Source organism: Tenrec ecaudatus, chromosome X, assembly GCF_050624435.1.
Source record: "Tenrec ecaudatus isolate mTenEca1 chromosome X, mTenEca1.hap1, whole genome shotgun sequence".
NCBI lineage: Eukaryota > Metazoa > Chordata > Mammalia > Afrosoricida > Tenrecidae > Tenrec > Tenrec ecaudatus.
Genome location: NC_134548.1, coordinates 76,521,166 through 76,535,792, shown reverse-complemented (window position 1 = coordinate 76,535,792; position 14,627 = coordinate 76,521,166). Strand labels below are relative to the sequence as shown.

General features: G+C 51.6%; 1 protein-coding gene across 1 annotated transcript; it reads right to left on the bottom strand.

Annotated features, from left to right (window-relative positions):
- Positions 1-1,476: 1,476 nt before the first annotated feature.
- EFNB1 (ephrin B1) lies at positions 1,477-14,259 on the bottom strand. Its single transcript, XM_075538210.1, has 5 exons — positions 13,331-14,259; positions 4,676-4,953; positions 3,747-3,839; positions 3,443-3,571; positions 1,477-3,298 (listed from the first exon to the last, which is right to left on the bottom strand). The coding sequence occupies exons 1-5, from the start codon at positions 13,456-13,458 to the stop codon at positions 2,868-2,870; spliced, it is 1,059 nt and encodes a 352-aa protein (XP_075394325.1). The 5' UTR covers positions 13,459-14,259; the 3' UTR covers positions 1,477-2,867.
- Positions 14,260-14,627: the final 368 nt, after the last annotated feature.

The following is a 14,627-nucleotide window of genomic DNA, read 5'->3' as shown; positions in this document are numbered from 1 at the left end:
GAACTGTGGGCAGGGCTCACTCCTCCATCTCAATCACAGACCCCAATTTGATCAGAACCAGCCCTTTCTAGAGATCCCTGTTCTAGGCCAGACCCCACTCTGGGCAAACGGCAGAGGTCTCATTTGATCCAGATACTTACTTTGGTTAATAAAAAACCCAATAATAACCTCTGCCCCAGATGGCTCCAGGAGCACCTTAGCTTGGCCCCTTTCTTTCACCCTGCTGGTTCCATGACTCTCCCCACTTTTCCTTTTCCACTCATTTCTCCATTCTCTACTAGTCATGGCTGTTCCTTGGCTGGTTCATTGGAGCCTCCTGCTGGGGATCACTAACAAACCCTCCTCCTCCTTGTTCCTCCTCTATTGCCTTCTTAGCTATTTTTCAGTTGCAGGGACCTCACTTGTTCTCGACTTGTTCTCGACTCCTGCCATCTGCCTTAGCCATCTCCACAGGGAGCCTCCCACCAAGACTCACAGGATGCTAGAGCAGGAAGGCCCCAGGCCCTGCCTTGGTGGGACCAAGGCCAAAACCTCCTTAGGACTACTGCCATACTCTCGGCCCTGAGAAAGTTACACATCAGCTTGTGGGCGGGAGACTGACTGAATGCTCAGGGATGCTCTGGATCTAGGGCTTCTACTGCTCGTCAGATGCACCCAAGAAAAAAAGTGAAAGGTTATGCCTGAAAGATGAACTAGGCAGACTGAAGCAGCCCTGGTACCCAATAGGTCACTAGTATAATCCCACTCTTAGAAGGTTATTTCTATCTACTTTCAGGCATTCTAAAGTCGGGCAGGGCTGAGCCTGCCAACAGGTCCCAGATCCAGCCCCAGCCACATGGTGGAAGTACCTGTGGATACACCCAGTACAGCAAACCAAACTCACTGCCATCCGGTCAATCTTGACTCACAGAATAGAACTTCCTCTGTGGGTTTCCAAGATTGTGCATTTTTATCGGAATAGAAATCACCATCTTTCTCCCTGGGATGGGCTGGTGGTTTCAAATGACTAACCTTGAGGTTAGTAACCCTCTATGCTACCAGGACTAGCCTGGTCCCAGCCTGGGAAAATGACTCACAGTCTATGGCAAGTTGGCACAGCACTGTACTACCACAAAGGCAATAAGGATGTCAGGGGGGATTGGCCCCACTTTCCATGGAAGCACAAGAAATTAGAGAAATTTGAAGGGTGGAGGGTAGCAGGAGTTGCACATCTAGTTCATTAAGGCAGATATTCTCTTGATTCAGCCAACCCAGATCAGCAGTGGTTTGGACACAGGAAACACACACTCTCTCCCTCTCTCTCTCTCTCTGTCTGTCTCTCTCTCACTCACTCACTTACTCACTCACTCACTCACTCACTCACTCACTCACATTCCATTCTCAAACATCATGACACCAGTTTACACCCATTTCTCCATGTGGTTAATTTTTTTTTTAGTTCTCATTTTTTCTAAGAAAAAAGCAACAAGAAAATAATTCAGTTTATACAAAACATTTTTACATTATTTTTTTCCAAAAAAGCTAGTATTTACACAAATGGTAACACACAAAAACCGTTCTGTCACCTGGAAGTGGGGTGGTTATTCTCTTCTCTCTCCCAAGTGGCACTGGGATGGGCAGCTGGCCAAGAGGCCTTGTGGAGATGGATGGCATGAGGACCAAGCTCCTTGCACACCGCTCTGGGAGCACCTGCACGGTGCATTCAAGTGTCTATGCTGGCAAGGAGCTGGGTCAAAGTGTTTAACAGGCTGGCTCATCCCCTGGTAGTCGCTTCCTCTGCCCAGGCCCCAGCCTCCAAATGGGGAGGGGAACAACAGGAACTAGGTTGATAGTGGGTACCCACCAGTGCTAGAGTCCAGAAAAGAATCATGTCACTTGGCTTTATACCTATTTAAGTCTCCACATGCGCATCTATTTCCCCACCAGGCTAAAGGATGCCAAAGATAAGGAGAGAAAATGGGGGAGGGCTCCCCAAGCTTTATGTCGTCCACCACCCATGAGGTCATCTGCCTGCAGCAGCTCTCTGGTTCCCCAGGCAACAGCCAATTAAGACATTAATTACTGTGAGAGTGAGGGAGGCAGGAGATGCCCAAGAAACCCACAAGGATTTTATTTCTCATGGAAGGGTGGCAGCTACTACCCCACTGCCAGGATTAGCTTTGTAGAGGAAGGGTCAGGAGGGAAGAGTGGGACACTTTTCCCAATAACATTCGCCTCTGCCCTCATGGGCAAGAACAGGCCTGTCCTGTCCCCACCTCAGACACAGAAATGCTGAGGAGTCTATAAAATAAATGACATTCTATGCTTCTTGGCTGGCCATATCCTGCCCAGCCCCAGCCCCAGGCCCTCTTATAACAGGCGGGACCAGGCTCAGAAAGCCTGGGGATGGGTAATTTTCTACATCTTTCATTTTTCTTTTAAAAAACACCCACAAAAACAAAAACAAAAAGCAGATGAAAAGAATTTGACAGCTAAAAAATGAACACAAAATCATTCAAAGCAGTGATGATAGTAGACAAGCAGTCCTAGGACGGTGGAACAGGGACAACGTTGGAGATACGGCCATGGGGGCATCTCCCTGTCTACTATCCAACAGCATCCAACCCTCTTCGCCAAGAAAGGGTACCCCCCCCATTAACCCCAGGGGCCTGGCCAGAGGGAGAAGGCACAAGAGCAAGGGGCTTGGGGGATAAGCACGCCCCTCCAACACCCACGGAGCAGGGAAAAGGGGGGAATATAAAAGCCAAGGAACTACAAAACTAAATACAAAGGTGGGCACAGCTGGCAAGGGGTGGGCGTATGGGGGCCAAAGGGAGAGGTATGGTCCAGGTCATCTGTCCTCCGGGGCCTGAGGCCGCACCGGGCACTCAGACTTTGTAGTAGATGTTCGCCGGGCTCTGAGGTGGCATCTCCTGGACAATGTAGACTGGATGCCCATAGTCCCCACTCACCTTCTCATAGTGGGGGCAGTAATTGTTTTCTGTAGTCCGTAGGGGGATGATGATGTCGCTGGGCTCAGTGCCCGCTGTGCCACTGCCCCCCTTGGGACTGGCCAGCGTACCGAGGGAAAGGGAAGTTGCTCGCTGCTGTGTGTGCTTTCGGTGCCGCTTACGCAGCTTTAGTAGCAGAATCGTCAGGAAAATGATAATGAGCAAGAAGATGACGCAACCAGCACCAACGGCTGCAAACAATGCCACCTTGGAGTTGAAGAAGCTGTCAGGGTCTCCGCTGCCGGCGCCGCCGCTGCCGCCACCGCTGCTTGCACCCGGGCCACTCTTCTCTTGCTGGTTCACAGTATCTGAGGAAGGAGAAACGACAAAGAGGAATTGACAGCCAATGGTCCCCTGGAGACATGTGAGATCTCAGGCAGGCCTTAAGACAGCCTTCCTTCATGGAGACTAAGCAATGGCTTCTGCCCTCTGCGACACACCTACACACTCACCATGCTTGCCATCAGAGTCTCCAAGGGGACCTCGACCACGAGGAGCCTGTGTGGCCATCATGACAGTATGATGTGCCTCTTTGCCAGGCCGGTTGGTAGTCAGTTGTACAGGTGTCACAGCATTGGGATCTGGAGGTGAGGAGAGGACCGTGAGAAGGATGGACTCTGCCAGCCCAGGTGCTCTGTCAACTGGATCTCAAATTCGCTGACCCCATTGTCCCTTCTTCACTTTTAACATACCCACACGTATCCCGAAAAAGCAGTTCTAAAGGCCTAACTAGGGTCCCTTAGACTGGGCACTCACCTTGTCCAACTTTCATGACAATCTTCATGGTTCGTGTTCGGCACACACCTCCCTCCCGGTTCTCCAGTCCCTCTAGGCTTCCATTGGATGTAGCTGCATGAAGAGGCCAAAAGAGTCAAGGGGGAGGGTGGGAGGGAAGATGGTCTGCCAGAATTCCCCAGAAACCTCAGTGCTGCTTCAGCCAATAAAAAATAGGGCTAGAACTGGGAGTGGAGGAGTGCCAAACAGCTCTACCTACCTGCAAACCGTTCTATTTACTTTCCTCCCACTAGAAAGAGCATAGCGTAACACCCAACCCAGCCCAGCCCAGGAACTAGCTCCTCCCCCAGATACTCTGTTCCTATGTGATGACCAAGTCTTGGCTGCTCTTTCACAGTGGCAACACTAAGATGTGTTTTTTCATTAGGCGATGTTGCTCAGAGGCAAAGCAATTAGAACTGGCATTACAAGGGAGGTGTCTATGTAGACTGGAAGGAATTCTGCATTAGGGGCCCAAGAGATCTGGGTTAGAATCCCAATCCTTTCCCTAAATCACTCTTTGAGCTAGGGCGAAAAGCCCCTTCACCTTTTGGGGACCTCCCTCAGTTTCTCATGAGGAAAAAAAGGTGCACATCTGGCTGAGCACAAGGTACAGCCAACTCTGCAATTCCTAAGATTTTATCTTGGGTGGGTAAAACGAATGAGCGAGAAAGCAACAAAAATTGGGAGTTTCCTTCTACCCAGCTCTTGGAGTGCAATGGTAAACTGGTAGTGGGACCTTTAAGGAATATCGGTGCTAAAATTCCAAGGCCAGACTGGGAACAAAGCACGCCAGTCTTCCAAGCTGAGATCAGGCAGGATCTTACCTATTTGCACTATCACTGTCCTACTTACAAGCTCCTAGTACAATAATGATAGAAGAGAGAACCACATGGTAGCAAGGGACTCACAGGTGATATAGTAATCATGGTGCTTCTTGAACTCCAGGCCCATGTAGTTGGGGCTGAACTCCTGGAACTTAATGGTGAAACGGATTTCCTGCTCTGGTCGGTTGCAGGTGACCAGCACATTGGGGTCGAGCACAGTGCTGCAGGCAGCTGCCTGTTCAGGCCGCACCAGGTACAGTTTATAGTACTCGTAGGGCCGCCCTGCTTCTGCTCGGGGGCAGATGATGTCCAATTTGTCTCCAATCTTTGGGTAGATCACCAAGCCCTTCCCACTCAGGAACCTGCCCAAAAAGGAAGAGATGGTCAGCTCCAGGTTTGGTGGTCCAGGCCACCCCGGAAGAAGGAGAGCAGTCAGGGAAGATCAGATCTACGGGGTGGAGGTGGCAATAGTAGGCAATCTGCCCTTCCCCCAACCTAAGGCTGGGTGTGGAAGGAGTGGCCTATGGATAAGGCTGCCAGGTTTTGTCTGCTTGACAGGATGAGGCACTGCCTACCTGGGAGAGCCCTTTGTCCTAATGGGGCATTTCCGCAGGGGGTTGACTGGCAAATGGGCTGTGGATCAAGGTGTCAGACCCGGGCTGCCTGAAGGTGGCAGTATACCTTGTTCACCTTCCTGCAACATACTCACATTCCTCCACAGCCACTGCCTCCACCACACACACACACACACACACACACACACACACAAATTCCCACAGAGCAAGCACACTCTCTGGCCAGGTACAGCTCCACACAGCTCTCCCTACTTCCACTTTGCAGTGTCCGTACAGTGACCAACCCCAACCCTAGCCCACCATGCAAAGGCCTGAATCCCCAAACTTGACAAGGTTTACTCCAAAGAAGAACAGAGGGAAGAGAGAAAGGGCCCAACTATGGATAACAGAACATGTAAAATGGAATCTCGGGAACCCCACTCACCAGGATTCCAATCTCCTCACTGCCACTGTTCGTACTACAGGTCTTGAGGTGAACAGGACAAATGCCATTTGGACTAGGTTCATCTTCTAATCTAAAAGCCCAGGTACTGGAGGGAGAGCAGAGGAGGGTCACCTAGTCATATTACCCTGTCCTTGTCTAAGCCCATAGCAAGAAAGGTCACAGATGGTACTCCATGGGTCACTTTTGAGCCTGGGAAGGCTGAAGCTGAGAGAAAAATATAGACTTTAAGATCATTCATATTTAGCCTTTACCAGCTCTGCTACCTTGGAGGAGCTGTTTGATCTCTCTGAGCTTCAGTTAACTCATTTGCGAGCTGAGGATAGCAAAGGCCCCTCCCTCTCAAGGGGGTAGGTGAGATAGCACACATGTAGCACATAACACATATAGGCACTCGATATATTTGAATTCTCCGTAGGAATAGTCTGTCAAGTAGCAGAAGGCCAGATACTAACATTAGGTACTGATGATCTCAGTCTTGAACCTTGGAGGGGAAAGATCAGAAGATAAGATACAAATTCCTCCTCAAGGAGTTTACTTGCTGGTTTGCGTCAGAAAAGAAAATGTTCCACACTCTAGCAAGCGGGAACACAAAGCTCTCTGTAAGTATGTATGAGGATGGTAGTTCAAACAGTAAGCACTAGAGGCACCGAAAATAAAGAGGCAGCTCATCTGACCAGGATGGTCAGAGGTAGTTCCACAGAAACGACTGGATAAAGTGGCTCCTAGGCAAGGAATAAGAAGATAACACACAGTAAGAGTGGACAGCACTGTCTAGGACACAAAACCCAGGCTAGTGATCTGTCCAGCTTGTCTAGGGGTAGTTTTAGAGGAGCAAGAGGCAAGGTGAAAAAGATCAGCTAGGACCAGATTGAAAGACCTCAGAGGTCACAATACGCGGTGTGTTATAATATTCTGTTAAAGAGCCCTGGTGGCCCGTTTTTGGTGGTAAACATTCAACCAAGAAGGAAAATGAAGCACTGGTGGTAATGAGCACCAATTCAAAGGGCCCTGCAATAATCTGGGAATAGAATGAATCCAGTTCCTGAGGTTCCACTACACAGTGGGTACTCTATACAAGGAGAAGCTACTGGGAGTGGCGGGCCAAGGCCTCTGCGCTGTCATACTGCAGAGTACTCCTTCTAGGGAGGTACACAATATCCAGGTAGCAGAGTAAGAAAATTAGACCAAGAAAAGGAAGTAGATAAAGAAAATTAGCTCCACTCTTCGTGTCAGGTGAAGCTCCACCAAGCTGGGACCTACCCAGGATCATCTTGGTGTGCAGGAGAGTAAAAGTACAAGTGAGAAAAGCTTCCCCTTCCAGTAGCTAACTTTACTCCACTATGTACAGTCAGAAAGGCAGCAGGTACAGAATGCAGGGCCACGTGAACATTTGAGAGGGAACACGCATCATCAAAGCCAACAAGCTTCACCAAGGCCTCTAATTCTCAAAGCAGTTTTCACTTTCCAGGTCTCAACCTAGTTCCATCCAGAAAGCAGGATTAAACAAAGTCTAATGTTTTAGGGCAAGAAGGAACGATAGAGACTCATTTAGTTCAGGCTCCTCATGGGAGGAAATGAATGATCAGAGAATGCTCCCATTGAAAAGAGATGCTCGACACCAACTCTAGGGGCTTAAAAAGTCTAATAGGCTGAATCCCGATACATTTGCAGCTTGACAAGGTCCCATCTGAAGTGACAATACACAGAAAACATGGAAGGGGGTACAAATCAGCTTTGCATTTCTGGTATCCACTTGACCTTGACTTAATCACTAGGGAGAGAGTCTTACCTGTGCTGAGTTCAGTCTCCCACCACCACATATGCCCTGGAACTTCTAGTTATCTCAGGTTCTACCATTAACTCAGAGACATAGAGGAAACAGATGTCGATATAATGGGTGGGGGGAGGGAAAGAAGAGAGGACTACTCCCCCTAAGACCCCTCAGACTCTACTCTCTTCAACCTCAGTGAACAGTGACTTCATAAATATTCATCAACTCATTTGCATAGCAGCTGGCAGAGGGGAAACTCACCTTCCCCCAAATCACATCACCCACGCAGAAGAGACCCACCTTTCCTAACTCTGTTCTACCATAATGGGGCCTTCTTAGCACCTTGCCCCAACACTGGGAAAACTGCATGTTGGCCTCTGAGAAGCCCAGGAAATTGGAGAGGGGTTATGAGAGGTGGGCTTGAAGGCAGTGAGAGTGGAGCCTGAAGCTAAGTCCAATACTAGTAACACTGTACAGGGAGAACGTACTTGGTCAGCAACCCCTCCCTGGGGGACGGACAACAGAAAAGTGGGTGAAGGGAGACGTCTGACAGTGTAAGATACGACAAAATAATAATTTATCAATTATCAAGGGTTCATGAGGGAGGGGGTAGTGGGGAGGGAGTGGGAAAAATGAGGAGCTGGTGCCAAGGGCTTCATTGAAGAGCAAATGTTTTGGGAATGATGAGGGAAACAAATGTGCAAATGTGCTTCACACAATTGATGTGGGTATGGATTGTGATAAGAGTTGTATGAGCCCCTAATAAAATGATAAAAAAAGAATGGAGGAAGAGATTTGTCCATAAGTTAAACCCTTTATCCTCCACCTTTCAAAAATTACTCTTCCCATTATTAAGGCAAGTTTTTCAGCCTGGGCCACCCCCAGACAAAAATCTTTTTCTGGAAAATAAAGGGATTGACATGACCGAGCAGGGAGCCTTAAGCAGGTCACCATGGTAACCCCTGAGGCCTTTCCTCCCTAGCCTCTAATAACCCTGGGACCCTAGGGAATAAAATGACTAGGGGTGGGGCAGTCTGAGCTGGTCTTGCTCCTGCCTTGTGACCTGCCTCTTCTCCTTCACCCTAATTTAAGTCCCTTTTAAGCCTTTCTATTGAGTTTAGCCGTACTGCCATGGCTGTTGAAAGTTATCTTGGGATATGAGAAGCAATCCCCAAGGCCCAGAACTGGTTGGAGGCCAAGCAACACCTGTCTCCCCTGCCACTCACCCCAGTCCCCAAAGCTTCCTCTAGCCAGCTAATTGAGTCCTTTTTCACCAATATACATATTATCTACACAAAAAGAACTTACAGATATCAGGCACAATCCCAGAAAGCTGCCTACATTCTCTAGGTCTTATTTCCTTCCTTCCTACCCTTCCCTCAGGCTCTAGAACTGTGCGGTCAAAGAGCAGTCGAAAGAGGAACCTGGTACAAGTCCATGAAAGTGCAAGTTTGGTATAAGATTCAAGCCATTACCATAATTTGGTGACCCTACCACACTGCACCTCCAGCCCTAGCCAGAGCTCAAGTCTGCTCTCATCCCAGTTAGGGTGGGGAGCCCCCAAATTAAAGGCTCCTCTTCACTCTACCAACTCCACCCAGCCCCTGAGGCAGCAGGAGCAGGCCTGGCATGTCCCAGCAGTGCCCGCCCGGGCGTGGGTGGGCAGGAGCAGCAGCTGGGTCCTGGCACACACAAGCACTGTTGGAGGCAGGGAAGCCAGAAGAGTCCCAGAGGAAGTCACCTTCCCCACCTACACCAGACTGGTCTATGCGCTCTCCTCTGCCACACCCAACCAAGGCTACTATCCACTCAGGTTGTGTTAACACCTCCCTCCTCATTGTCTGGTTTTTGTGGCATCCTTGAGTGGAAGTGAGATTCCTGTCCCAGAGAGAAACCAAAGTTGCTACTTGGAGCTCAGGAAGGAGCATACCAGACAGCAAGTTGTCTGCCTTTAGCTCAGGACAAAAGAGGAGGCTGCCCTAGGAGATAGGCAGACCAAAGTCCAGTGAGGAAGTCAGAACATAACCCAATCCACATAGGCAGGACCTGAGTCACAAGGACAGATGGACATACACCTATGAGGAGAACCCAGGGGCAGGGATCCTATGTCTCTTCCTAACCCCTACCTTTAATGTTCACGGCAGCAGGATGGCCTGGAAAGGTCATGTATCACAGTTCTTCCCTTACCAGCTCCCTGAACTTAAGACAAGTCACTTCCCTTTTCTGGGCATAGGCCTCCTTATCTGGAAAATGGGGCAATACCTATTTCCCACGGCTATTGCAAGCATCCAATGAGGTCATATATGAGAATGCTTTGTAAGTAACAAGGTGCTGCCTGGCTTAGCATGCCAAACGCAGTAGCACTTAGAAGAGGCTGAAAGATATGATACCCGTGACTGTTAGCACTCCCCCCCAAAAAAAACTACCACCAGTAAAACACATCCAGGAGACCCCAGGACACAAGGGACCAAAATGTGGCAGAAGAGCATCACCTTACCTTACCTTAGGTCCCCTAAATAATCACAAAGTGAACCCTTCCCCAAACCTGGCTGGGCCATACTCCCCATACTCTCAGCCTTTACAGAGTAATGCAGTGTCCAGGGCCTGCCTATTCCCATTTACCTGAGCTGGTGAAAAAAACAGGAGAGTGCAGAGGAGAGAAAGAGGACCCTGCATTTAGCCCCCAACCCAGCCTCCCAGGCCCTCCTGCAGAAAAGCCCGGCATGGGACTGGGGAGGGAAGAGAAAAGGGAACTTTAGGAGCTGCTAGGTTCCCATCCCTCTAGGCCTCCACCTGTGACCAATCAGCCATAAAGTAGAAGAGGTCAGATCCCTTGCCACTCTGGAACCCAGAGCTGTCCTCCCCAGGACTGTAAGTTGTAACATCTGTGAGGGAGCTGGGGCCAGCATAATTGCATCTAGCAGGCAAGCATGGGTTAGGGTCTGCAGCTGCCCCCAACCATGCTGGAGTCAAGGGTCCTGGACTCCAAGCTGAAAAGCCCACCCCCATCCTCTTGTAGATAAGGTGTAATGTGATCTGTGGCACATTCACACTCCCTAGAGGTGGGGGAACCTGAGTGGGGGACAGAAAGGGGTCAGAACAAGACTGAGAGACTGAACTGCAGCAGCTGGATTTGGCTGAGGACTGAAGTGTGAGCCCTGCCGGCTGCCCTGATCTCCCTAGGGGAAGAGGCTGGGGGAGGGGGCTGCCCTGGGACCACTTTGCACAAAGCCACCCTCCAAGCCCTGCTTACATTCTTAAACATATACACCAACCCCCATCCCCAACCTGGACTCATGGGGCAAATATGACAGGAAGGGGCCAAGGAGGAAAAAGCTCTTGACACCCAAGGCTACCACTCTGGAAGGCCCCAAGCATGTCCTTGGGGAAAGGCACCAGGAGTCTTAGGAGCCTAGTACTTCCAGCCTCCTCCCAGCAGGAGGGAACCTAGAAGCATACACTGAGACCCACTAGTTCTTTATTTTTATTTTTTCCTCCAAGAAGGAAGCAATAAAACAGGGTTTATAGATGTTGGGAGGTTTTTGGGTGGGAGCAGGGGTTGCCAGCTCCTAACAGGAATGAGGAGAGATACCAAAAGCTGAAAGGAAGAGGGGAGGGCAGAAAGAAAATGAGGCTGTGAGGGAGAGCCTGGGCATGTGCGAGAAACAAAAGGACTTGAGAAAGAGAGGCAGAGAGTGACTAACAGTGAGAGGGAGTGTGAGAAAGAGGGAGAGCAGGCGGCCTAGCTGGCGAGCCGAGGTGAACACAGCTCACTGAAGGTTTGAGAGGGCAAACCCACAGGGGCCAGAGAGGGAGAATAATTCAAGCAGGAGGCTAAAAAGGACAGACAAAGACTGTTTTATTTGAAAGGCTGTGGCAGCCTGAGGGTTGGGTATGGTGACAGAGGCAGCCCCCTGAATGAGAGTTGAGCTCTGTCTCCCTCCTGTCCTCTTGCCTCCCACTAGCCATCTCTCAACTGCCCTCAAACCCCAGCCAAACACACACAATGGCTGCATTCCAGACCAGAGTATAGGTGGAACTCTGGGGAGTGGGCAATGCTGGGGGGTAGGGCACCAAAATCAGTCCCGGATTATTTCCAGGATCTGTTTGGTTATAGAATGGAATTTATGCAGGTCCTACTGAGTTCACAGCCTCCCTCCCCTGCTCCAACTCACAGGATACCTACCCCCATCTTGAGGACAGGGGGGATGAAGCCTCCCAAAACCTATAAGCCAGTCATCACAGCTCTTGTTTCTCCCAGTCCCTCTTCTACCACCACCCCCAATACACACATCCCCCCTCTGCAGGAGGGCTCCTTTCCAGCTGTGGAGCTGTGTGTCATCTCTGGTTAGATACTCCAGGGAACAATTAGGTCACTCCCATGAGCACCATGATGGGCTACCCCAGGCAGATTTCAGCTCTCCTAGCTTAACAGAGTGCATTTCCAGTCTCCGCCCTTGGGGGTGGCTGGGGATGACGACTGGGCACTTTACAACCTTTTCTCCTGGGCTGAGCAATCCCAGGCCATTTTGGACCCCAGCAGTCAGAAGAGTGCTGCACCCAGCCTGGGCTTTAGGTAGGGGAGAAATTCTTGCCAATCCCCCGCCCCCCTCCCCGCCAGAGGCGGATCCTTCCACTCTAAGCCTGCTTTAGCCAGCCCACTTACCAGTACTGGTTCCCCACCTAAATGAGATGAGAACTGAAACACTACCTTCTCTTTCAAGGCTCAAGGAAGCACTGCTCCTGGGACCCCTGAGGCCAAGGCAGGCAGAAGCCCAAGAAGTTATCAGGGAGCACAGAATATACAGGAAGGGATTTCAGATACAGCAATCAGAGAGCAGAGACAGGACAAGGGCCCCAGTTTCCTGATAAAAGTGGGTGTCACACACTGTCTGGGTAGGAAGAAGAGTACTTTTGACCCTGGGCTCCAAACCGAGTCCTGAATGGCAAAAGAGAAAAAGGTCCAGAGGTCACAACAGCCCTAGAGAATAAAACCACCCCCCCCAAAAAAAAGCCAAACAACCTGAGCCACCGCCCTACAAAGAAAAAACTATCTCTATATAGGTGTACCTCAAACCCTCAGGAAAAATTCGGCACAGCTCCCCAATCTGAGGGGTGAGGGTGGTGTGCGTGCGTGTGTGTATTAGAGCCTTAATGGATTCCCTGGGCAGGAATTATATCCTTTTCACCCACCTTCCTGGCTGGCGTGGCCACCACTCCCCAGGCGGTTCCTGGCAGCTCTACCTCTGACTCCATTGGAGCTCTGAGAAGCACTGGATTGAACAGCCCCTAACCACCCCATCCCAGCCCTGGAACACCCTCTCTCCACCCTCTGCCTTTGTGATCCTGGGAGTTGTGTCCCCCTGTACTGCTGTCCTGGCTGGGAGGAAACAAGGGATGTGTGCCAGAAGAGATGGCAAAACCAAAAAGCCATAGAGGCGAAGAGGGAAGAAAGAAAAATGAAAATGGAAGAAGCCAGAGTGGATCGAGGTGCTGTCTACTCATCCCAACCAAGCACTTGGTCCCACACTGTATTACCTCCACAGCTAAGCAAAGGAGAAACCTGTGTTCCCCCCTCGTCCCTGGCCCAGGTCAAGCTCTACCAGGAAGCACCTCTTGGCCAAGAAATCACTTTCCCAAGGGCCCCAGGAGGCTGCGTTCTCGCCCCCACCCAACTCTCCGGTGTGCGCTCAAGCCTCCGGGCTCCCCTACTCCCCTTGGAGCAATCATTTCGACTTGTTCCGGGATGTATGGAGGAAAATACCGGGAAGTTGAAGGGTCACAACCCTTCATTTGTCATTCTCCGCCCTGCCAGCCCGCCCGCAGGAAAACACACTCCAAACTAAACAAAATGGGGCGCTACTCCTCCTCCGGACATTCACTAGAGGCGCGCAACCCCTAAAAGAGTGCCTCCTACCCCAGGGGAGCCGAGCAGAGAAGTTACTCACTTGGGGTTGAGTGAGCTCCAAGACACGGTCTCCAGGTTCTTGGCCAGTGGCGTGGCAAACCGGCACAGCGCCAACAGGACTATCGCCACAAGCCATTTACCAAGCCTAAGCCGCCCAGGCTGGGCCATCTTCCCCGGGCAGGCAGTACTTCGGCAGCCCCGGCGCCTCCTCAGAAATCTCGCCTCGCCTTCCCTTGCGGCTCAGCGCTGGGAGTCACTTAGGCGCCCATCCTCTGCAGCCGCCGGCCATGAAGTGCTCCCCTCCTTCCAGCTTTGGCGTCGCTCTTCTCCACCCGGTCAGCCAAGAGGATTCACTGAGCAGTCGCCCCAAACCCGGGCATGGGCTGCGGCCTCCAAGGGCTAGTTCTAGCCTTTCCAACGCACTAGACGCGCCGGGGGCCCGGAGCCCCCCGGGGATCCGGCTCGATTCCGCTGGACTCCCAGAGACTGGAACTTCGCGCCCTCTCCCCGACCGGGTATCCCAGCTGATGACTGGGTGGCGGCCCCGACGCCTCGACCGTCCCGGGAACGGTGTCCCGGAGAAGTAGAGGTCTCCCCCAAACCGGAGCTCGGCCTCTGGGCTCCCGACTGGGTCGCTCTGGCACGGGCTCAGTTCCTCTGGGCCACACCGGGGCCGAGCGCCTCCCCACCCCACCCCACCCCGCCCCCACCCCACCAGCTTCTTTCTACTACAGCGCTCGAACTCTGCTCGGCATTCTCAGAAGAGCAGACGCGACGTTGTCGCTACCGAGAGAGCCAAACCTATCCGTTTACGCTTTAGAAGCCTCAGCGGGACAGCCTGGCAGCCACGTCGCCAAGTCTCAGCTCCCCAGCGATTGTTCCCGAGGGTCCGGCCTCACACACCTCCCACTACTATCCAACGCGCTGGGATTCTCTGGGCGGCCGCTGAGCTGTCTACTCCCAAGAGCAGGCGAACGCAAGGCCAACCCTGTACCTCTGAGCCAATAGAAAGCTCGGCGATGGGGTCCTTGCCACATGCCACGCCCCCACAACGGGAAGGGGGCGGAATTTCTGGAGTTCTTAAGGACGCCGCGCTACTCTTGCTATTATAGTTGTGTCTGCATAGCCCAGACCCTAGGGATCCCGCCCCATAAGAAGTTGACAACACCATGACCCACTGGCCTGTGTCAAGTAGGTCCTATCCCAAACACCCCGGAAAGTGCTTCCATGATCTTTTACACACAACACCCCCCTCACGCCCTCAGAAAGTGCTTCCATTCTCTTTACACACAGAGACGCGCGCGCGCACGCACGCACGCACGCACGCAGGAACACGC